At 49.9% G+C, this 24,335-nt stretch overlaps 1 protein-coding gene across 5 annotated transcripts in view; it reads left to right on the top strand.

Moving 5' to 3' along the window:
- The window catches only part of LOC144180060 (serine/threonine-protein phosphatase 2B catalytic subunit 2-like), an 84,211-nt gene extending 62,933 nt beyond the window's left edge, over positions 1–21,278 (top strand). For 2 of the 5 annotated variants that reach the window (XM_077708481.1, XM_077708471.1), the window contains 3 exons: positions 3,223–3,307; positions 12,179–12,276; positions 18,556–21,278. In XM_077708481.1, the coding sequence (XP_077564607.1) occupies positions 3,223–3,307; positions 12,179–12,276; positions 18,556–18,722 (350 nt within the window). In that variant the 3' untranslated portion in view covers positions 18,723–21,278. Of the gene's footprint in view, positions 1–2,077; positions 3,172–3,222; positions 3,308–12,178; positions 12,277–18,555 lie in introns of those variants that run through there. The other 3 variants (XM_077708477.1, XM_077708486.1, XM_077708492.1) reach the window with 2 other exon arrangements.
- Positions 21,279–24,335: the final 3,057 nt, after the last annotated feature.

Raw genomic sequence — 24,335 nt, 5'->3', positions numbered from 1 at the left:
CGATGCCCATGGCTGTGGGTCGTGCAGGGATGCAGTTTTTGGCTCGGGGCTTTCCAACTAGTCGAGGGGCGCGCTAGTAGTCGCAGTCGGCCTCCCCGCAGTGAAGCAGCACTTCCCTGTGCAAGGCTGTCCCTCCTGTAAATGAAACCGCCGTGGCTGGTAACTGCTGGTGGGAGGGGAACTCTGCATGCACGAATGCACGAGGGGGTCCCCCCTTGGGGCAGCCGCCTCCCATGTGTGCCTCGGGTGGTGCTCCACTTTGCCTGCACCTGACGGGGACTGGGTTGAGCTTATCTAGTCGGCGGAATGTGTGCATGCAGTTTTTCAGTGCAATCCTGTGTCGCTCAACTTCTGGTAAGTGTTGTGGGGCTCTGTGGGGCACGCGGGCAACGAGACCACGCTCGCGCTTTTCAAAGAGCTAAAATGGCATTACAGTGGCAACTGTTGCGTTTGAAATGGCAACTGTATAACTCCTATAGAAAATGCACATGTTGGAGGGGTGATGTCTGCTACCACTGCAATCGCATCGATCCAAAGTCGAATTGGGCTGTTGCATGTCGAGGCTACGTCTGGGCTATCAGGCATGCCAAAGCAGGCTGTAAGGGAAGTAATTCAGTTTCTTGCATGCGCATGGCAAAGTTCGGCTGTGGAAATGTTGCACAACAGCCCCCTCACAGCTTCTCCAGTTTACACGTGCTGTCTAGAGGTGCTGTGCAAACGATTCACACAGCTGTGTTCTTTGATTGCCTTACCGCTGTGATGTACAGTGCCTTAATACTGTGAGAGTGCTCAAGCTAAGCTTAACGTAAGGTGTGCCTCTGCGGCCAGCTGAAGCGTGATTGGGGAGAACCTTTTCTGCCTTTTGAAACTGCAGGGTTCTTCTTTTTTGCTGGGGCAGCCTTTTTTTTTCTGCACTACTGACCAGAACGTAAGGGGCACTCTTGGCAACCGCAGCCTTGTGGTGCAGAGTAGAGGCCACGTGGGGGAAGTGGTGTGAGAAGTGTGCACCAAAGGCTCTGCTAGTTCAACATCCAGGGCTGAGAAACCAGGGAATTGTGCAAAATTTGTGAGATTCTGCCCCTCTTGCAGAAGCCTTCCATTGGGATGGGATTCCACGCATCAGAGAGGCTGCTGTTGGTGGTGATGTGTAAAGTTTAGGGCTGAAGCTGTTTAGCAGGCTTGACCTTTTGAGGGTCACATTTTTCGGAATTTCAGATTGCAATTTTCAAAAACCACTTCTGTATACTTGAGCTGTTTTTGCGCAGGAGTGTGTAAGTGTGTGGCAAAGGGTTAAGAGAGGAGTGTAGGGAATCTATTGTGGTACATGAATGGCAATGTTTATTTGGGCCTTCTCTCTATTTATTCTCTATTCTCTATGTTTATTCTCTATTGCGAAGCTTGATTTATCTTCACAAGCGGAACAGCCGTCAGTGCATTCGGTTGCAGCAGAAGCGCACAAAGCAGGCGTGATTACATAACCAGGATGCAGACTTGAAAGAGCCTCATACAGGCAGCATTCACTGCGTGCTGTTTGAGCAATCAGTGCTGTTTTCATTACACGGCATTTTGAAGGAAGGTTTGGCAGTGGCCGAGCACGGAACTCTGAGGCCATTTAAAAGGTACAAAACAGGGTATGGTGGTGTGCCTTTTAAGTGCACCCGGGGTTTATTCTGACCTGTCTGTTGTACAGCGTTGCTTGGCAGACGCTACTAGCATTGCATTGAAGGAAGCCGGCTGTGCGCACCTAAATGAGGGAAATGGAAGCAGTGTGATTGCAACTGCTCTGGGGGGAGGGGGGGATGGGCACGGGGCTGGAGAGCAAGTGCAAGTTTCTAGGGGGGGTCTTGTGGTGGGCACCCCTCTGGCCGCTTCCTCCCACGAGCGGCTCTCGGTCAGCAGCACAGCTTGTTTCTGCTCTGAGTTGTCTGGTTTTGTTTGCTGTGCGTGTGCCGTTCTCACAACATGCCGGGTTTTCGTTTCTTCTGACGCTGGTTTTTGTGTTTGTTTTTTCTTTTCATCTTATGTTTTGCCCTCCCCCTCCATTGCGCGATAACCCCCAATAACCATGACACGTAAGTGCACAACCATTTCGCTTCGTCTCGCTGTGTGTCCGTCTCGTGTCGTCCCTGTGTAGTTGCGTGTGTGCGCGCACTAAGGCCCGGCTCTGTCCTCACGGGGGCATGACGACGGCCCGAGTGGCAGCTTGCTTCGCCCCGCTGGGAGGCTGCTCTACCCATTTGCTATGCAGGGGTTGTGGGGGTAGGGGCTAGGCAGAATTTTTGACATTTCTCAAGATCCCTGCGGTGGGTGCTAACTGCAAATGACATCTGAGCGGCGTCAAGTTGCCAGCGGACACATGGCACAGTGATAGTCAGCTGCGAGATTACCCGAGGCTCGTGCTTTAACTCCTGCTTGTATCAGTTGGGCGCTTCAAAGGAGGTCTCTTGCTCTAGAACTTGTTGGAGCCATGGGGCGAGCCATTTTCTCCGTGGACATGTGGGCCATAAATGGGTGTTGGCACAGTCGGCTGCAGTGCGAAGCCATTAACTTTTCTCGGGCAGTGCCAGTCTTTGTTGCGCGGGCGGTATCAAATCGCACCCAAATGATGCACTCTGTTTACGTAGTAGGCAAAACATTTGTGCCGTTGCTGAAACAGCCGAGCCTGGCCAATGGTAAAAGGTAAACTAACCAGGTAGCTGCCGCCAATGTTCCGGTCTAGTTCCTGCCTCCCGCAACTCTGCTGAGTTTCGGATTGGGTGCGGTTGAATGGCGAGGTTTTCAGCGCTTGTGAGCAGCCGTATTAGTCTGACTGTTTAGAAATTGCACCCGCGTGAAAGAAAAAGCCGTTGCAGTGCTGGGGAAGGGCGTATCGTTAACTCTGTGGGAAGAGTGCAAGCCACAGGTAAAGACGGGCATAGTTGTGGCTGCATCCTCGGCAGTGCAGGCTGGGTGCGAACAAGCGTGCTGCCACTCTGCTTACCGTGCCTGTGCATTGCCTGCCCGTGAGGAACCAGCTGTGCCGCCGCTCGTGCTGGAGCCATGCGTCTGACTGGCCGCTTCGGGGCCGATCTGCCTCTGGGGCGGGGTGCACAGAGCTGGTTCCTCCCTGGCGGGCGTAGTGCTGTGTCGTCGTGGTGCTAGGCGGCATGTGGTGTCTGCTTCTGCGTGGCTCAGCGGCTGGGCTTCCCTGACGGCCGCCCTTTCTCCTTCCCCCTGGCACAGGTGGTGCAGCGAGCGCTCGAAAGGAAGTTATTAGAAATAAAATCCGAGCTATTGGCAAGATGGCCCGCGTCTTCTCTGTGCTGAGGTGAGTTGGGCCCAGCCCCCCCTTGTGTTCGGGCCTCCCTGCTCAGGGGAAATTGGTGGCAGCAGAACCGTTTTCAACCCTGCGGTGCCGGTGTTGCAGAAGGCAGCCTAGCTTTCAGTTTTGCGTAGTTTACAAGCGGGCGAGAGCAATCCGTGGTCGGGCATTTCTGGAGCACGCCAAGTGAGAACCCAACCTTTGTTGTGGAGTACTTCCATCTCTTTCAGGCTGCCTGTGGCAAGGTATTGAGGAAGAAAAAAAAAAAAAAAAAACGCCGTTTGATGCACACCAAAATAAGCTGATTATTGGAGGCAGTATTTTATGAGGTGATACTGGCGTGGAAGCTGGGGCTAGTTGGTGAGGCCTGACAGAGGATGGGAAGCAGCACACACGACATGGCACTGCCCACTGCTGAAAGCTTGTGCATAACTGGCGTACGTACCATCGCGAAAAGGAACAGAAGCAAGCATTTGCGAAGGCAATCTGTTTAGCCGGTACAAGTATTGCCGGCACACTGACACAATTGTGGTTAAGCTCTCCGATTGCGTGCGCTTCAGTCATCTCGCACGTGAGCTGGTGGCCGCTGTTAGCTAAACCCTTTCATCTCAAATTGTGGTGCGCAACCGCAGTTCTGACAACAAGTGCTGAGATTGCCCGCTTATGGCTTTGGGCACATTACAGCCTCGCCCTGTAAGGCGATCGTTCAAGCAGCGGCTGGGCTGTCCAATGTGTCAAGGTTGTGTTTTCTGCACCTGTGAACTAGGCTGCTCGTCAGTCTCTACCAGCAAGCCCACGTGCACAAAAAAGCACCGCAAGCCTTTTGTGCCACGTATGAAAGGCTTGTTTATTCAATACCTCTATCCTGTTGCAAAGCATTCATTCGACAGACTGGCCTTAGTTTGAACAAATGCCTGAGAGCACGTGACTGTAATGTGCTCTTGGCATTCATCAGAACTACAGTTAAGCACCAGTATTTTCAATGCTTTTTTCAGTCCTTCAATGCTTTTCTGGTCGCAAAACCCCAAGTGAAGTTTCATATGGGGACAAAAGCGGCCACTAGGACCACCCCGTCAATGAGGAGGCTGTGCAGGCCTTCCATGATGCTTCCTGGCCGACTTTTTCTCCATCGGCAACACGCCTACATTCTTCTGCTCTTCATTTCCACCAGTTAAAATGCGAGCAAACTATGCATACTTTTTTGTCGGGTACTGTCGCGTAGCTTAGCTGCGGCATAGAGGCAAGACTATGCGTGGTACAATTGCGACAGGCACGGGTAAGTATTCGCTTAGGGAGGGCGGACGTTTGGCGTTTTCAGTTTTTGACTAGCCTTTGAATTGCCACCTAAATGATGCGAGTTACTCGCTGCAGTGGCTCAGTGGCTGAGGCATTGTGCTTCTGAGCATCAGGTCGCGGGTTTTGTTCCCAGCCGCGGCAGCCGCTTTTCTCAAGGAGGCGAAAAGCAAAAACGCCCGTGTGTACGAGATTTCGGCGCACGTTAAAGATTCCCAGGTTGTCAAAATTAATCCGGAGCTCTCCACTACGGCACGCCTCATCGCGTGTTATGTGTCGGCGCATTAAACCCCACAATCATTCGGGCGATGCAAGTTAACTAAGGCCGGAATTAAAATGGTATACAGCCCTGGATGACCTGCTACACTGAGACCTGTATACAAACCCAGCCTCTCAGCACGTTAAATAGTTTCATGGCCTTATTGATGACATATCCGTTGTACTGGCAGGTTTCAATGGGGATGTTAAACGACCCAATAAGACCTGTCCAGTGTCCTCGGTGGTCTAGCAGATTGGGTTGGTGTGTTATACAAACAGTAAGATGCCTACTACGCAGAAGGGAAACAGACAGCTCCATGTTTGCTAGAATAAAGCTTGGGTCTTTCGATGTTTTATTCAGCTAATTGGCGAGGAAAAATGCGCAATCGCAAATTACAAATGTGTTTTGGTTTGTCCACTCTGTGGACTGCGTCCAAGCTTTGCAGGTCATCCTTCTTCAGAGTGGATGGGCACTAATTTTTTTTTGTTAAGGCATGCGTACATGCATGGGTGGGTGCACCTTGGCATTGCTGTAGTGTGTAAGAATTTGCAATACATGGGTGCCTGCGTTCAGCAAGAAAAGATACACCGGTGGCATTTGTTGGCGCCTTTTTTCGCTTCGTTCGCACAAACGTGCTTCGGTGGTGGCGCTGTTACGTCGATAACAATAAGCAAGGTCTAGCGCTGTTTCGGCTGGTACTCTGTTCTAACAACCATGCAATATTGTGGTGTATTTTACTGGGAAAAAATTAAGTGTGTTAGAAATAATTACGGATATATATGCTAAGGAATATTCATGTCGCAAATTACTTGCTCGACTTTTCCAGAATGTTTAGACGGGGCCGAATATTCTAGAATTTTTGAATGTGCATTATTCAAATCGAATACGCTTCGAATAAGTGAAATATTCGATTTGTATTTGAAATTTCGAATATTTGCACACCCCTAGTGTGAGATTATTGATGTGCACGCAATCGCAAAGTGTTATCACAGATGTGTTGACACGCTATCAATACCTTTATTGGCTAAAGAGATTGCCTTTCCAACTGCCAGTGATGTGATAGCTGCGCCAATTGCGCCTAACTGCGCCGAGAGGTAAATCCTGCTACAGGGACTCTGATTTCAAGCAATCTGCGCCAATCTTGCGCCGAAGCTTCGTTTCGCCGAGCTTCCTTAATGTGGCGTGCTCTTTATGCCACGAGCGTTGAAGAGGAGGGAATCTTGGAGTGTTTTCTGCTTGCGAAAACGCGCCGCGCACGCCACAGGCGCGCTGACGCTGACGCAGAACACCCGTATGTACGCTGCGCGCGGCGCGGCCGGCAGTGGCAACATGGCGGCGGCTTCGGCCGCGAAGTGGCGTGGGGATCTCGAGTGACTGCGTCTAACAGCTCTCTAAAATGCTGCTCAAGGTACACACGAAGTTGCTTGTGCGGTAAAGGAGCTTATTATGGGGGCGAAAACGGTACTATAAACCATCATGCGCGCCGCTAGTGAAAGCGCCCGTGCAATATCTGCCATGGTAGTAAACCTAAACATCTGTCTGAGCCAGCTGGCTGTCTCGAGCGCTTCGAAACTTCCACCATGAGGCGCGCCCCTCCCCATTGGGGCAAGTCGGCAAGCTCGCGCGCATCGCGCGTTAGTTTCTTACTGAGGTAGAAGGTGCCGCAGGCGCGATATCGTCGATGCGGGCGTGAAAATATCGTGCTCGCAACGCCGAGGCGCACGAATTGCGTGTAAAAACGCGCCATGCGGTTCACGCTTTACTATCTGCTTTGCAATAAAGCTTGGCAAGTGAGCACAGGACCGGGATAATTGGAGATTAATGGGAGGTGCCTTTGCCCTGCAGTGGGCGCAGATATACTGGTGATGATGATGATGAAAGCTTGGCAGGAGTTCACGTGACTAACTCCGAGGGGTCGAGATGGAGAGGGCATTGCAAGGGTAGCTAGCGGGAAAGGGGCGAAAGTTCAAGATAGCCTAATTTGGGATTGACTGTAAGCCGGTAACAGTTTTGAGCTTCGAAGAAAGTGATCTTGCCTGACTCAACATGTCGTTTAGGAGGAACGCTACAGGACCGCTTCAGGAAAGCATTTTATGATAAAACTTTCTTTGCAAAGCTACTCTTCGTGAAGAATGTGGTCGACGTTTTCACTTTTTGTCTTCGTTTTAAATAAGTTAGCCGTTGGTCCACCTACTCAATGATCATCATAGGTGACCCTCTTTCACAAGCTGGGTGGGTGCTTCATGAAGACAGTCTTATCGCTCAAAAAAGCAGAGTTGCCGTTGTTGCAAACCTAGTCCCCTGCAAATTGGAAAGCGAGTGTAGAAGTCGGAGAGAACATGTAGCATGCTATTTCATCTTGGGAACCGGGAGAGAAAGACATTTAGGCTGGACACTAGAAGCTTTTGCATAAAATGCACTCACTACATTCTGTCGCGTGTCACTGTGTTCCATTCATTATGGTTTTACGAAACGTTCTGTAGCCTACCGATTGGAATGCCACCCTGACAGTCATTTTTAAAATAAAACTTCAAGTTCTCTTATCATCTGTTGGCTCATGCAGTGCATGCATGTACACACTCGCACGATCTCTTTCGGTGCTTGTCTTGACGCATTTCATAGTCACTGCTAAAAGACATCTGTGCGGCAGAAACTCGTCTGCACCGAAGGCATTTTACTTGTTTAAACATTTCTGTGTGCCCAGGGTGCTGCTTTTGGGGCTCCTCTCGGTTGTTTTGCCCCCCTTCTAGCAATATTTCTCAAATCCTAATGCTCGTTCTGGCTGCTCCAAAAGCTGATTTTGCTGCTCCAAAACCTACTTTTGGCTGCTCCAAAACCTACTTTTGGCTGCTCCAAAAGCTGCTCCAAAATGACTCGACCCAATCACATCACTGATTTACTAGGCGGCACATAATGCTTCTGCTTTTGTTGTTCCTTGTTGCGATGGTACGTATGTTGGTGTTATTCCTTCCCTTCCTTGCATCTGTGTCATTTTCACTGTTCTCGGTCATGCCTCCGACATGAGTACGGAGGCACACACACTATGTGCTACAGCTGTTTTTCACCAGTGACACACAGAGGTAATTATAATGCAGTACAGTCGAGCTCGAAAGCTGTTTCTCGGGTGGCACAAGTCCGGAAGAGGTGGCGTGTGACTGTTGACCCTTGGTGCTCTGGCTGGCGTAATTTCGTATACCACCAGTTTGGGAGAACCAGCATCAGGGTTCTGCAAAATCAAGACTAATGCCTCATCTTGTAAATCCATAAACACTAACGGCTGCGTATTCGCACTGAATTTTGCCTGTGAACGAATAAAAGGGGGAAAAATTTTCGAAGCGAGTTGGGTTTCGTGGCAGATTAATAGAAATTGCTGATAGCTTCACAGAGATTGGATTGATCGAACTGTAGGGTGAATGAAATTTAGGTGCACATGGCTTTACATGTATTGAATTTGCAATGTCAGAGTAGCAGCAGTGACAGTGCTGTGGATGTTCCTGTATTATCGCACAGGAATGGCAAGCAAAAGTTTTACCACCGTTTTCTCGAGTAGAAAGGTTTCTATTCGATCTGGCATTTTTTTGCCCATGTAGAAGGGAGACTAAGGAGACCAAGAATAAGCTGAATGTCCTGTTTTAAAGTTTGCACAGTTTTCACACTTTCAAGTTATGCAGTACAAACCGGAATACAGGTAGCGTTCTCCAGTTCTTGTTTTGTGCTTTGCACTGTGTCCACACTCTGCCGGAAGCAGAGTGCTGCATGCAGGGTGTATGTGGTTGCAGCAGCCCGCTTGGGGAATCCGACAAAAGCACGGGATGCGGGCGCAACCAGGTGTCCAAGTTGCTCTTGTGCCACCCTCGCTAGGGTTTGGAATAGGGTTGCGGACTTCATTCTCGAGTTTTGCCTGAGATTATTGGCGGTGACATTGGAGGCCATCCTCTGCAAAGCAATTCGTCTTGCGGGGGAGCTCTTTCAATAAATGTCATTTCTCTCTCTCTCTCTCTCTCTCTCTCTCTCGAATGGACATGTATAGAGGGCCGATGAATAGTATAGGGCAATGAGCCCTTGCAGTGCCCCCCCCCCCCCCCCCCCCCCCTCACCAGCAATGTTCCACTTTTTCCACGTTTGACAGGAGTTCCAGAACACTGGTCTCTTTTCTTCTTCTGCACTTCCTTCCGTTGTTCCGGGTAATGTCTGCATGCAATGGATTTGAGAGCTGCTGTCATCCAGTTTTCTCTGGGAAGCTGCTGAATGTCCATTGCTTTCCTTGCAGGGGTATTCTTGTGATGGGGGTGTTTTTTTTTCTTTTCTTTTAACTGTGTTACGTAGCCCCTTAACACTTTCCTGACCATGGGAAAAGCAGCATTTTGGGCAGTCTAGCAAATAAATTTTTTCCCTGTCACAAAAAATATTGCATATTTTGGTGGGAAATTTGAGTTGCATTGGACAAACTTCTGTTCAATTAATCGAGAGTGAGGCAGGGAGGCGAGCTTGGTGGGTGGTAGCAGTGAGTGGATAACGGTGCCATGGCCCACTATGGTGAATCATTGCTCTGCACTTCCGACAGCTTTACCCGCCGTGGTGGCTCAGTGGCTAAGGCGTTGCACTGCTGAGCACGAGGTCGCGGGTTCGATTCCCGGCTGTGGCGGCCGCTTTTCTGATGGAGGCGAAAAGCAAAGACGCCCGTGTGTACGAGATTTCGGCGCACGTTAAAGATCCCCAGGTGGTCAAAATTAATCCGGAGCCCTCCACTACGGCGCGCCTCATCGCCTGCGTTGCGTCGGCGCGTTAAACTCTACAATCAATCAATCAAGGAATCAGTGCTGCTGTTATGATGCTAAAGTTTGCGTGCAGGCTCATCTAAATCGCTAGAAATGTGGCGTTCCCATGGCGCGGTTGCACGTCATGTCGACACCATTGCTGTATCTTCAGAGCGCCTGTCACATGGCTCTGGCAGCGTTTTAAAAAATCATTGTCGTGCAAAAAAACAAAAGCAAAGAGGATGTAAAGGTCTTTACTACTCAGTAGATTGTGTCAGCTCTCAGAGTGCACTCAGAAAGTGCCAAATTTGTGTGGGAAAATGTCAAAATTTGAACGAAAGTGTCGATAAACTATTATAGATTTGGTAGGAAAGTGTTGAGCACTTTGCGAAAATGCTGGTTGACTGTCTGACCTTCCACTACACACTCAAGTGCCCTTTTGTGTCGGAGAACGGGATGGTTTTCACATTTTGTTTCATTTGTTTTGCCTCCTTTGGCTTCGGAGGTGGTGCACTGACTTGATTGCTGCCTGGCAAGGTCGTTCCCATTGTGCCACGATTTTATTTCTCTGGTGATCTTGGACGAGAGGCCTCGATCGCATCCCAGCTATAGATCAGTGTACACAAGTCAAGCAGTCGATCCTCTGACCCTCAAAGTCGAAACATGGATCATATGGGTTTTGTGTGCAGTCAGTACGCAGGAAGTCTCCTAATCAGTGCTTCCAACTTGTTGATTGAATGTAGAGGGCACCCATGCTGCGGATTGTGTCCAAGCATGCTGTTCCTAGCGTGCTTGCCACAATCGCTTGCGAGCACGCATGCAGTGCCAAACCCTCCCGCCCCGAGAAAGAGTTCAAACCAAATGCCCTCCAAGGCCTCTGTGCTGCATCCCGTGGCAGGCCCCACTGTGCCCCTGCTTGCCGACTTGCTTGTTTTCATCGTCCACGGGTTTCTTTTGTGTCTGGATCCACAACGCAAGGGTCTCTTCTGTGCGCAGTAGGTGGATCCAAACGCCTTTGTTCGACAGGGGCGCGAAGAACGTAGCCAGTTATACGCAAATTACGCCAAGGTGCATGACAAATGCCCCCCCACGGTGGTGGTCGCGACCTAAATGGTTTAGCCTTGGTCCCAGGACGCCGAGGCCGGGTGCCGGGGGCCGAAGACAGCGAGGCATCCGGAGAGCCCTGGTCGGGGCTCTGCCACAGGTCTCCAGCACCGCCAGTGTGCCACGCACCGTCTGGACAGAACCTGGCTTCGAGCTCCCCGGGTGGTCGTCTTCGCATCTCTCTCGTCTTAGCCTCGTTTTGTCCCTCTTCTTTGCCTGCTCCCTTGTGCGGCGTCATCTGTTCCATCTGTTGCTCCCCCTGCTGCATCGTTGAGTTGGCGCACTTATCTCTCTGCTGGCTCCCTATTCACCTCTCTTGCCACTGGGGCAGTGTTACAGACGCCCTGGCACTGCGGCTGCAGGGACAGAACAGAACAGAAATTCTTTTTAAAGGTACACCGAAGTGATTTGTAAACATTGTGGGATTACTTGTGCAAATTGTAGTCTCTTACAAGACCACAAAATCCGTATGTCCAAAGCACGAAGACATGAACAAACAAGATAAAAATGCATTGTGAAAAATTGAAGGACGAAAAGGCAGCAGCCGATGACCGCCCAACTAGTTTCACCCCGTGAAATTGCCAAGGCACCCGGCCGGCTGAGCGGCGTGCAGCAGACGTCTCGTCTCTAGCAGACAAGACAAGCACCAGCAAAAATGAACTCTGGAGCTTGTCTACGTTTAAACTGAACTTGCTGGACATTTACTAACGCGTATGGTTTCATAAGTCGGGAGAAAGGCAGCATGCGCACAGCGACAAAAAGCTTGCACCGGAGCCCGTCGCCTCGTGCATATGCCTGCAGACAGGAGACTGCAGTGCCCTCCAGTGACCTTTCTGTAGCCTATACCGCCCAGCAACACTGCATGCAAGAGGCATTTCAGCATAGTAAAGAGAAATTGCACAAAGTTCCGGGCATCCATGTCTGACAACCCTCGGTCACATTCTTTTGGCGAAGGGTCGGAGAAGCGAACATTCTCGCACTCGACAGTTTCCAAGGACTTCCTGAAAGGGTCATGTCAGCCACATTGAAGATTTATTAAGTCACCAGTGGTGTAGCTTGTTGCTAGTTTGTACAAAACCGTTCAGTTCCTGATCTGTTGCATTGCGCTTGGCAGTATTCCCAGGCTTTTGGAGGAAAGGGTGGTATGGTATCAGCCACATCGAAGGTTTAGCAAGTGAGCAATGATGTAGCGTGATAGTAGTTTGGACTGTTTTTGGACAAAACAGTCCAGTTCCTGCCTTGTTGTAACTAAATAAAAATATGTGTAAACAATGAACTATTCTATTCTGTTGCTACCAAATTCTCTCTCTCTGATGCTATCCTGGTAGGTATGTGCATGGGTCTTGCAGAGGGAAGCAGTCCCCTGCCTCGCTTCTTGCCTTCGCTGCCACGTCTTCTGTGCTAGTGAGGTGCTGCGTTGCCTGTGCCGCTGACCTCTTGCCCTCCCTCCCTCCCCACGTGCAGGGAAGAAAGCGAAAGCGTTCTTCAGCTTAAAGGACTCACTCCCACTGGGACCCTGCCGTTGGGAGCCCTCTCCGGGGGCAAGACATCCCTGCGCAACGGTGAGTGCTGGTGGTGGTGGTGCACGTCTGTCAGCTGCATGTTCACCAGACCGGAAAATGTGCAACGCTTTTAAGCACAATCAGGCCAGCCGTTGTGCCAAGGTAATTTCTAAAAACTCGTTTCTTGTTGTAATGCCCCGAACAATTCGTTTATCAAAAAAATGAAACCACATTAGCTGTTGTGAAATGCTTTCTCGGACACATACCTAGAACCAGCGAGAAGTTTGTTATGGAAGGTAAAAAAAGAAAAACCGGTGCTGAATTTGCAAAAGGCTTGGGTGAACTGTAATGCCCACTTATCTAAAACTTCCTTTTAAACTTGTGATGCCGCAACATTCATTTGCTGCAGCCTTGTTCCTAAACAAGCTCGCGGGAACCAGCAAAGATAGAGCTCCAGTAAGTGTGCTTCACCATTGAGCTACAAACAACCCTGGCGAGGAGGCTTGCTGTGTAGGGTACAAGCGCTCCGTTTTGAGCAGAAACAACCAGTGAGCGAGCAGTCGCTCTCGGCCTTTTCCGCACTGACCGTCAGCAACCAGATAAGCCTCCTTCGATGGCCATTATCACCGCAACTGGGCAGCAGACTGAGCACACTGAACAACCGCTCTCCACAGCTGCCTCAGAGTTGACGCAAGCACAAGCCAAACAGACGAGAAGCGAGCATGCGGGCGTAGTCTTTGAGGCTGCAGCCTTTGCACTATAGTGTTGCAGTAGAAACCTAAACAAATTGGCATCCACCAGCCCCACTGTACTATTTCTTGTGCGCTTACGGCGAGATAAGGACGAGATGGGAAGAGGAGCTGGCACACACTTTTCTCCTCCTCTTCCCTCTCGTCTGCTTGCAGCCAAAGTTATGTGCCAACCAGCCCCGCAAGTGTCCACTTTTTGGAACTATCCCATGACGAGATTTGCACCAGCTTAAGTTCACTGAGGCCCAGGCTTAGCGTCACTGGGCTTTGGGCTCCACCCAGACTTGCGAGTCGGCCTCACGCGGGCTCACTCGGGCCCAAACTCATGCAGCCATACTAGTCGTGCGAGTTCGAACCCAAGTGGACCACGTCTGCAGACCTCTGGGGCGGCATTCTCGTAACTGTCCCTTTTGAAAACGTCCCTTTTGAGTCCCTTTCATAGTGACGTACTTCCGGTTAAGCAGTGGGCGTTAACAGTAGGTTTGTTGCGCTTGTGTTACGTCACTTCCGGTTGTTTGCTTTTAGCCAATCAGGGCTCGCCAAAAGGGACACTTTTGAAAGCGACGCAAAAGGGACAAAATTCGAGAATACTGCCCCAGGTCAGCAGTGGTGTCTCATAGCTCTTGAATTTGAAGCAGCTGGAGCCGGCTGTTTGTTAGTGTGTGCACGGGGGCGGCAGCATAGCTGCGATTGTTGACTGACATTGTAAATCAGTTTGCGAGCTCTGTGCGTGGCATTTGGCGGAGAATCGCAGAGCACTGGCGGGGCCCCTGACATTGTGGCAGTCAATTCCCATGAAAGTCGGTCGCCTGCAGCTGTGCTCAAATTGCATCCCATCATGCCTGGTTGTCTGCCAACCTTTTCAAGCAAAGCTTGAGGCTCGGGATGGTGTTCCAAAAAAACAAGCACTTCATAAAATAAGCGCTTCCCGTGGTCAAAATGGAACCTTGCCTTGCATTATGAAGCTGCCGTCCATCCGATTGCGCCATTCCGATGCGGTGTTCATATTCGAATCTTTAAAGGGGCCCTGAGATGGATTTCAAAATGTTTTTGTTTGTGTAAGAAAACTCCTCTATAGTTCTTGTAGAAACAAGTCCAAAAATAGTAAGCATATTCGCTCATGCTAACAAAAGTTATTACCCCGACAAGACAGAACTATTTGTTGGCTCGGCGGCTTGCGATGACGACATAGTCCGACCTCGTCCGAGGCGAAGCACTCATTTCATGGTTGGCCGCCGGAATCTCCGCGATTTTTGACGGCGGCGGTCGTTGGTTTACAGCGTCGTCGTTACCATGGTTACTTCAGCGAGTGGGTCGCACATGAGACGACGACGCCCTTTTTTTATTTTAAGCTACCTTTTCAGTCCTTACGGACTTTGAGCAGGAGATACTGGTGATTGCGAAAGTCGACCTTGCATGCGCGAGAGTTTCCGTGAACGGTAACTTATTTTTACCGTCGCTACATAATGACACAGAGGCTAGAATTTCTAGCGACTGTAGTAGCGAGTCCCCTGCGCCGGCGAAATGTACGCTCGCGTCTTGATTAGATTACCGGAAAGTTCCGAGTGAACGCCCTCCCCCGAAACATCGCCCACCACCTTTTACGGGTGAAATATTCTATTTGGTGAAAGACGCGCCCACCCCGCAAAATCCATGGCTTTAGCGCCGATGAGTGAACAAAACAAACCCGAATCATGTCTTCATGTGTAGATGCAGTCACTTATTTGTCCTTTCCGCGCTTGACCCGAAAGTTCGCCCATCTAGTATTTTTCACTTGATATCACTGTACTTAAATTTGGGTGGGCGTTCTTCCGGAACTTTACGGCACAGCAAATGCGCTGCGCTCTGCGCTTCATGCAAGCAATCTTAGTTGATGTTGTTTACTACATTCTTGCTAAATGATGAGGAGCACGATAAATGACAATTTTTTTTCAGAATGAGCGAGCAAAATCTCCGCCCCTACTCCAGCCTCCCCCGCTTCCAATGGTTCAGATGCCTTTATGGACTAGTATAGCTCTTTTATGCTTTTAAAATCGTGTTGGGCAAGGTAATATAGGTAACTGCGGAATCATTACAATATATCTTACTCATTTTATATCGAAATATTTAGCGGTGGCGTGAATTCTGGTTAATGCAATACTTGGTCCTAATTGTTCCCCTCTAGATGGCGGCGTCAACGTCATGTTTTCTATTTTTTAAGCTCTACAGCAGAAGTATACGGCTCTTTTAAAAGAAAATTATTGTATTATGAGAGTTCAATCTAAAAGGTCCAAGACTCAAGCTATTTCAAGCGTAAGTGAACAGTTGTGGGCAACAAACTTTTGTGTCATTTGCTTTGAGACAAATTCGCCAGATGTCGCTACTTGGCAGAGCCGGTAAGCCTGAATGCAGAAACCGCAGACTGCAATCCTTTCGTTTTCAGCGGCAAACGGCTACTCTTGTTTCATTTAACACGGTAAATGGTAAAGAGCGCTAAGGACACTAGGCAACAGGTTCATTCAGAAGGCCGGTGCAGCAAACCACACTTTCCTGCGATCATGACTTGCTGGGAAGCAATGAAATGAAACTCTTTGGCAGGAGTTGTCATTACAGGATGCGCATGCTCTTGCCCTTGTCGCGACCGCCGCAGAGAATCAGCTGCGACAGCGTTTGGGCTTTAACTGATTTATTCAGCCCGCGTGAGTGCACTTGAGTGTGCGCCTCGTGATCACGGGCAGTGCCCAGCGTCGTCCAAGTGCTGCGTGCGGAGCTCCGCCTTAGTCGTCGCCGCGGCGCTCCCTTAGGGCGCCGTTCGTTACCACCTCATAACTGAAACAACGTCGAAGCTACGCTCTAAACACAGATGGTGCAAATAATCCTTTCGGGTACAGCGCCTCGAATGGACCTCTATGTATATGTATTTTTTAAAGGGGCCCTAAATAGGCTTCCGAAGGTCGCCATTTCAATCGCGCAATCGCTAGAGTACCCCTTCACGACAACGTGTACCAAATATTACACCTCTGCGTAAAGCAGGGGCCGCACAAACACGAAAAAAAGATTTCACTTTCTCTCCTGGCTCACCAACCATACCTTGCCGCCACACTTGCGCGCTCTGACGCAGTTCTTTCCGCCTCTGACGCGCCTCTATGACGCACGAGACACTGCCCAGTGCGGCGCCGCGAACGTGAACCACAGCGACAGCGCTCACCGTGCAACCGGAATCTGGTGGGCGGAGCATGCGCGTCGAGTGCTAAAAAAAAAAAAAAGCGCGCGCAGGGCTTGGCGTAGCCAATGACTGCACGTACATCAAGGAGGGTGATGGATTGCCCTGTTTCTCTCGGTGGTCTTGCGCCGGGTTGATGACGTCGCGGCTTCCACAGTGCTTCGGAGGAGCTACTAGAGGAGGAGAGCCCCAGGCCTTATGGGCGGCCCCTTTTAATGAGCGATAACTCGGCTAATACTTTACGAATTTAAACAATTTTTGCGGGATGACGTTCCTTGGATAGTACTCCAGTGACTGCGCACGCAAAATCGTAACATTTGACAGCCTATTTAGGGCCCCTTTAAGAATTCTCCCCCACTTTACGAAGAGTGTTTCAAAACAGAGATTACATTTTAACTCTTTTGCAACCGCGCCTATCAAAATCGATCAATTTGATCGATACTTTGGGAAGCGCGATTTCATAGCGTTCCAGGCGTTGCTCGAACAAGTAAAGCTGTTTGGAGTTAGATCAGAAAACGGCCTTTCAAAATCAGTTTTGTTCAGTTTTGTTTTCATTTTTGCAACGAAAACGGGATTTTTGACACGCGTTTGAATCACCTGGGTGTGGAAAAGGGGCGTGGTCATCGCGCGTCACTGCTACCAGCGAAGAATGCGTGCCACTCGTAATTACTCTGCACCAGCGTTTGTTTTTTGCTATCAGGGCGTGAATGGTGAACCAGCAAACGATTTTCAATCGTCAGGTTCGCACTCTGACAGTAATAATCCCAGAAATCGGCTGAAAATGTCAAGCAGTGCCTGGTTGCTAAGCTACTTTATGATTTTAGGCACTTTTATTGCCTTTGCGCACGTTGTTCTAAGTTCTGTGGTAGTTCTACTTACCCCAGGACCATTCGCGAACAGTTTACGACAGTTTCGGTTTCGTTTCTGCATCGCGAAATTCATATTTAGTGCTACTACGCAGTTACCCAACTTCAAGGCTACCTGCCATGGCGCCTGGAGCGTCCGCGACTGATCCTCGAACAAAGCTCGCTGCTCCCGATTTCCCCCCACCCTAACCTGATTTCTGCGATAAGAACTTCAGATGCAAGTCAAAAGATCACACCCAGTCGCCAGATATCTGTTCTGCCGAGGGCAGCGCTTCAAACCGGCCTTACACTGCCAGCTGTTCGCCTTCCAGTTTCGTTTCAATGCGAGGGTATATCCGGGTGTCTAATTTTGCTGCTTAGTTGAACTGTCTATTCGGACGGAGTCTCCGATAAGTTTTTTTACTGTTTCATTTGAAAACTGTAAGGTGGCGCTGCAATAGAGAAGGCTCGTTGTGCTGATCTTTTTCATCGCGCAACTGCTACTCGGCCAAAGATCGCAGGGCACGATTCTAGCTCATCGTACCTCATTTTTGCGAGCAAGGCTACAATTGTGAGTAAGAAGATGATAATAAAGCTCAGCTTTATGTTTTGAGAGATAACTAACCGTGAATGACAACAAGCATCAGCCACGGCGTTCCGTTTCCAACTTCATGCATGTTTTTTTCCGCATCGCGTGCTTGTCCCAAATATTGTGCTCGCTGTAAATGCAAATTCAGCCATTGACAAGATGTTCTTGCGTTATGTGGGGGCAAATTGGTGCCTCTGATAATGACAAACCGCCATATTTATTCCAGGAAACCACCCAAAATTGCTCATTTTGAATTGGAGGTTGGGCCTCACCGCATGACACGAGCACCGTGCATGCTAACATTTTTTTTTATATCTGACAAACTATTCCGCGCAAGTCGACATTTTTTCTAGGGCGTGTTTTTGAAATGTTTCCCTACAAAATGTATATTCTAATTTTCTTCTACTACCGGTGGTTTGATATGCACAACTCCTTTTTTATCATTTTTTTCGACAACTTGACAAAAATTTTGATTTTGATATTTTTTTTTACATTTATGATATATAAAAACCTTCAAAAAACTGGTGTTATTGGAAAGGCCGTTAAATGATCTGCATTTAGTGTTCCTGCAATTAGTGCCTAACCAATTTTTTAGCAGGAAAAAAAATGTTTTCTTGGACCCCTAAAATTAGTCAATTTTTCGGCGGTAGCGAAAGAGTTAATGTAGTAATGTGGATTTGCTTTGAATCTGCACATCCTTCCTCATGTGAGGGTTGGTGGGGGAGGCTCTTGAAGTGGAGAGATGCCATCGTGGTTGGGATGGCCATATGTAGGTTTTTGGCCAATCCCCTGTTTATGCTGCAGTGGGCTAGTGCGGAGGTTGGGCTGTTGGCGAGGAAGCTTGCAAGCACCAGAGGTCTAGCCAGCTTTGACCCACATCACTTGTGTGTTTGTAGTGGCTGCACTAGCGTGTGTAACGCCACCTCCGGGTGTTATCCCCCTCCTCCCTTGCAGCACTGGCGGGCTTCTCGCCGCACCACAAGATCACCAGCTTCGAGGAGGCCAAGGGGCTGGACAAGATCAACGAGCGCATGCCTCCGCGCAAGGATGCGCCCCTGCCGCACGGAGGGCCCTCCTCGCCGCAGGAGGAGCACGGCGGCAGCAACTCAGCTGGCTCCTGAAGCGGGGGCCCCCCCGCCTCCCGCCGTGGGGACATGCCTTCTCCTCCTCCTGGCCTGCCCCCTCCCCCGCCACCTCTTCTGTGCGCACTCTCCTCCCGCTAAGTTATTGCCAGCCGGCGAGTTGTGGCGGCGGCTGCTGTTTGGTTTCTGCCCTCCCCGAGAGGTTTCCCTGTCCCCACGGCTCTCCGCAAGGCACTCATGTCCAAATCCTGCTGGGGGGGGGCGAACCCTTCATTGTTGTTCCGGTCGATTGTTTGAGTTAGCATTCTGTCTGGCTGCATCACACACTGGCAGCGCGCGCGTGGAACGTTGGGAGACAGCGCGCTGCACTGCACCCCCGATGATTCCCCCCTCTCCTACCGTGTGTGCGAGACAGGCTAGTGCCTCCTCCCCCTCGCTGTTACCGCCCCTCCGTGTTCAGCTTGCAAACTGCGCGCGTGTGTGTATGTGTGTGTGTGTGTGCACGCGCGCGATGGGATCGCCAGTTCTTAAAGGGGAGGGACGACTAGTGAGGCGGGACTGGCATCGTCGGAGCGCCGGCCCTTCTCTCGCGACTCGCGCACGCTGCCGCCGGCTGCTCCGACGGCCAGGGAGGGCTGCTGCAGCGCCAGTGGGTGCCGGCAGCCCCCAAGCGCTGGGCGATATTCGGGGACGACTCTTGCTATTACTACTATACATACACGAGTGTACATAACGGAAGCAGCAGGCCGCCTGCCAGTTGGCGACAATGCAATTTTCATGCGGGAAATTGCCCTTCAGTGTTCTCTCTCAACGCGATTGTTTTCTTCGTTGTATTTCTCGCATTCTTCAGCATGCAGTTTGTTTGTTTCACACATCCCTGTATATGTGTCTATATATATGTGTATATATACATATATAAATATATATATGTGCGTGTATATATATATATGAATATGTGTATATGTATATATATATAAAGCGCCCTCACCGCCACCCTGTTTGACTTCTCACGCGCGTCCATTCCCAATGGCTGGTGGCAATTTTATGAAAGAGGAACTAATATATATATATATATATATATAATTACATATAATATTCATATACATATTATACATACTGCACGTGCAAATGCTTTGTTTTTCTCGCCCCCCTTCCTCATCCTCGAAAGGACTGACGATGTGGCTTTTGTTGGTGTTTCTGTTGTGGCCGTCTCGTTTCTTCCGACGTCGCACTGCAAGGGCCTGGGGAGCCCCGGCTTGTCTCTGCCACGTCTCGACTCCCCTCCGCTGGTGTGCTGCCGAGGTCCCCCCTTTGAAGCCCCCGTCGCATCCCTGCCAAACAGTTGTCCCACAGGCCGGCGGGTTGCCAACATGGTGTGCCTGGCTTGTGGTGGCCCCGAGTCGGCTTGCAGCCGGTATTGTTGTGCCCGTGGGACTGACAATTTGAGACAGTTTTTGGAAGTTCAGCGGGGTACATGACCACGACATCTTAGGTAGCAGCCGTTGGGCTCTGGTGGGACTCACAAATAACTGCGTGCTAAAAGTTGCAAGGTGGCTGTCGCACGAGTGGTGGGCAGTGAGCCCACCAACTGAGTACAGTCTGCACATTTGTCACACTGTGCAGGCAGCAGATTTAAGTGGTGTCAACTGAAGGCTGCAGGTGGTGGCTGTATTAGTGCAAGCTGTGCAAAAGTGTTGAAAATTCCTGCACCTTTCAACATGGTAGGATTTTGTGTGGAAAATCTGGAGATATGGCGTCCCAGGCAAGTGGGAGCATTTTCTCGACTTAGTTGTAGTGAGATTTTTGTGCGTCGGCATGCTTGTAAGGCAAACTATTTGGCGCATGCTGTTACTGCTTCACACTGTGTGTTTATATTAGCCATCTTGAAGTGGATATCGCAGACACTTGTGTAGGCAAGCACAGGTGATGGAATGTGTGGCCATCCTAGCTGCCGAGCCAGTCACTTCAGGCGCCCTCACAAAAGCACCCTTGGGCTCCCTGTCTTGGCCCGTGAGCTGTTGTAATTGGCTGCTTCCAGGGACACTAGGTGTTGGTGTGAAGACTGGTTATGCTGAAAGGGAAAGTTTTTCGTAAACATGGCTGTAACAGCATACACAGTTCACCACGGGACTGCTGCGTGCAAGGGTTTTTGTTTTCTGCCGCTCCTAAACTAACCCTGGGGAAGCCGCTGTGTCAGCGTGCAGGCCAAAGCACCCTCCCTCCCACCTGACCTGGGGGGGAGAGGGTGCAGTGCGAGTGTGCTGGTAGTCCGTGTCTGTGTTGTCACCAGGGCGTCACGGAGGGGAGGAGGGGCCTGGCACGTGTTTGGTACACTCTCTGCTGACGCAAGAAAAGCGCGCCTTTTTGAGAATTTGCTCTTCTACTGTAACATCTCTCTCTATAGGTTTTTTTCTCCTTTTAATTCCCTAAGAAGTGGCCTCGTTGTTTTCGGTGGAACTGTGGAAGACAGAGGCGCATTTATGCGGGCGTTAAATAACCCATCTGTTGTGCAATAGTTGTACACACACACACAAGAAAATTGTATCTGTTGTGAAAAAAAGGCTGATTTGTGTTGAATAAAAGCTGGAACTATGAGTTGTGTGCTGGTGGTGGTGGTGGAAGAGCAGCCTCGATGTTTGGGTGAGTAGTCCAGGACTCCAATGGTTGACGTATCCGGCAGGCCCGTTCGATCAGCCGTTGTTGGTCTTGCCAGGCAGTGCTGGACAGAGCAGCCTCTCAAGAAGACAGGTTGGGGGTGCGTATAGGGGTGAGCCCGTCTGGTGGTTACAAGCACTTAATGATAATTCATGCTCTCAAAACTCGTATTGATACAACTTGTGTTTCACTTATTTTGTCTGTTTAGGTTCGTGCTGGTTTCATCCAATGATCTTTTCTGGGGCCACTTTTCTGATGGAGGGGAAAGCAAAAATGCCCGTGTGTTCTAGATTTTGGCGCCCGTTATAGATCCCCTGGTGGCCAAAATTCGGAACCGTCCATTACGGCGTGCCTCATCGCCTGTGAAGCGTTGGCGCGTTAAGCCCCATGATCATCAGTATGTCTTTCCAACTGCCCAACTTGCAACCTTTCTGGCGAGAGAGAGGTGAGGAGGGAACGTTGGCTTGTGCGGAACCCGTGTCGCCACCTGGCGGAGGAAGGCGAGGAGGCCGCCGCCGCAGCGATAAGCGTGCACCACCAAGGAAGGCCAGGGGCCCTATTCTCGACTGCACAAATTGCCGGCAACTTCGCCATGTTTTTTTGCGCAAGCACGACGTAAGCAATCAGTGACGTGCTGCACCTATAGCTATGACGACATGCAGTGTAATTTGACGATTCACTCGTAAAGATCGCAATCAAGGTATCAAATATTGCACAAGACAGACATAAAAACACTTGGCATGTACTATAAAAATTAAGACGGTAGGTGAGGCTGACAAGAAAAACACATTTCTGCAGGTCAAAATTGGCGTCAACACCACAAGGCGATCGAGTAACGTTGATCCAAAAGTGAGCGAAAGGCGGATGTCGAGCTAAAGAACATTACACAATTTTTTACCGTATCTATTTATTTCAATCGCTTTTAGTAACATAGTTGGGCTCTCTGCTTCAATGCAAGCTTTGTTGCATTATCACCTTCCCACGCCGCCACGCTATCGTCTGCTGGTATGTTACAAGTTTATGGCGTGATCACAGAAAAAATTTCCCGGAGGGGAAGAATGTGAAAGTGCGAATGCAGGAGTTGAATTTGCGCGGTTCGGTAATGTTCGCGAAAGAGATCACACACACACAACTACAACGAAAGAAAAATGCATTTATTCACAGACACCTATTTGTGTTGTCGTTGTACTTAATTGCTAGAGCGGATCTCAGCTTTGAAATTTCGTGTCAGTACTCCTTTAAGCGGGTGCATTAGCCCTTCTCACGCCCAATTCCTGGCCAATCCCCCACGTGGGTGTGTGCCATGCACAGACACCTATTTGTGTTGTCGTTGTACTTGATTGCTAGAGCGGATCTCAGCTTTGAAATTTCGTGTCAGTACTCCTTTTAACGGGTGCATTAGACCTTCTCACGCCCGATTACGGGCCAATCCCCCACGTGGATATGTGCCATGTCAGCGGCCAGGCAGCGCGCGCCCATCTCCCCCCGTTGCCAAGGAAGACGAGGAGCGCGCGCACCCGCAGCTGTTGCTATGTGGACGGACGGCGGTCACCGGAATTCAGGGTCGCTTATAAAGTGCATTAAAAGACGGCGGCGACCATCGCTTTTATGACATAAGAGTAGCAAAGCGCTACCCCTGATAACCGCGGAGCGCGCCGATGTCTCCGATTCGTTCATTCGTCAAGCTCGACTTCGATCAGCGCTGTAATAAACAAGAGTCACTTTTCTTTGTTATTTTTCTCTTGAGTTCGATCATGTGACCCAGCAGGTTACTTGGAGGTGTATGGACAAATGCCATGCGTTGGGTCACGGCCGCTGGATGAGAGCGCACGCAAGGTGCGGCCTGCCGCGTCGCCCGGATTTCAACGGGCGAGGGCGTGAGTGGCGGTGTTTACGTTTGCCGCCGCTTGACTCCCTCGTGGCGCTAGCGTTCGGGGACTGGTTTCGGGACGGAGCGGGGCGGTCCCCGTAGGCGAACGCTTGCGCCGGCTGAGAGACAGCCGGCGCACGGGTTTTAAAGATGTTGCCAGTCCTGGACTACTCAACCGCAAAAACTGTCTGTCCGTATGTACAGTGTGTTGCGACGATAACTGGAACACTAAAAATTTTTCCTGAGCGATCCGCCGCTCTGTTCACGCTCAAACTTCACGCAAAGGTCGCATTTTGTGGTCTATTTTGTTTGACACCGGGAACAATAACGGTAGTTGCCTGTTTATTCTGAAAATAAATAAAAACGATTTTCGCCTACGGGAAAATGGCGGCGATTTGGACGTGCGAACCCGAAAACCGGGTTTTCTGATCGTCTGTTAGCTCATTTCTAGGTGCATTTTCTGATCGTCTGCTGCACCATTTGGCTCCGTACGTGAATCCCAAACATGCGTTTCACTCTGCAGGTGGTTCCGCCGTTCCAACATCAACTTGCGCTGGCTCGCACGTCCAAATCAGCGCCCATTTTCCCATAGGCGAAAATCGTTTTTATTTATTTTCAGAATAAACAGGTAAGTACCGTTGTTGTTCCCGGTGTCAAACAAAATAGACCACAAAATGCGACCTTTGTGTGAAGTTTGAGCGCGAACAGAGCGGCGGATCGCTCAGGAAAATTTTTTAAAGTGTTCCAGTTATCGTCGCAACACCCTGTATGTATGTCTGCCACTCTGTCGCTCGATCCAACCGCCCGGCCGTGACTGAAGCAGCCAGAAGTTAAAATAATTCTTCAATGAGATATAGGCAATACATTTGCAATCTAACAAATCTAAAAAGATGCCCCTTATCCGACAACATTGTTAAAAAAAGATAATTTCAACAAAAGGATGATCACCGGTTAGCTTTGTCTGAAAAAGTCTCACACACAGCACGTAAACCGCGTTGCACAGTTTAAAGCCGCAAGTTGATCAGTTACAGTTCAAGCGGCAGGTATTTGGCGGGACTTTATTCGTCCGAAATTTCAAAAATGTCACCTTTTCTCGGGAAACGCGGTGTCGACACACGGGAGAGCGA

Source organism: Haemaphysalis longicornis, unplaced genomic scaffold (assembly GCF_048455015.1).
Source record: "Haemaphysalis longicornis isolate Haplotype H1 unplaced genomic scaffold, Haemaphysalis longicornis Haplotype H1 scaffold_1, whole genome shotgun sequence".
NCBI lineage: Eukaryota > Metazoa > Arthropoda > Arachnida > Ixodida > Ixodidae > Haemaphysalis > Haemaphysalis longicornis.
This window is presented reverse-complemented; position numbering and strand designations above follow the sequence as displayed.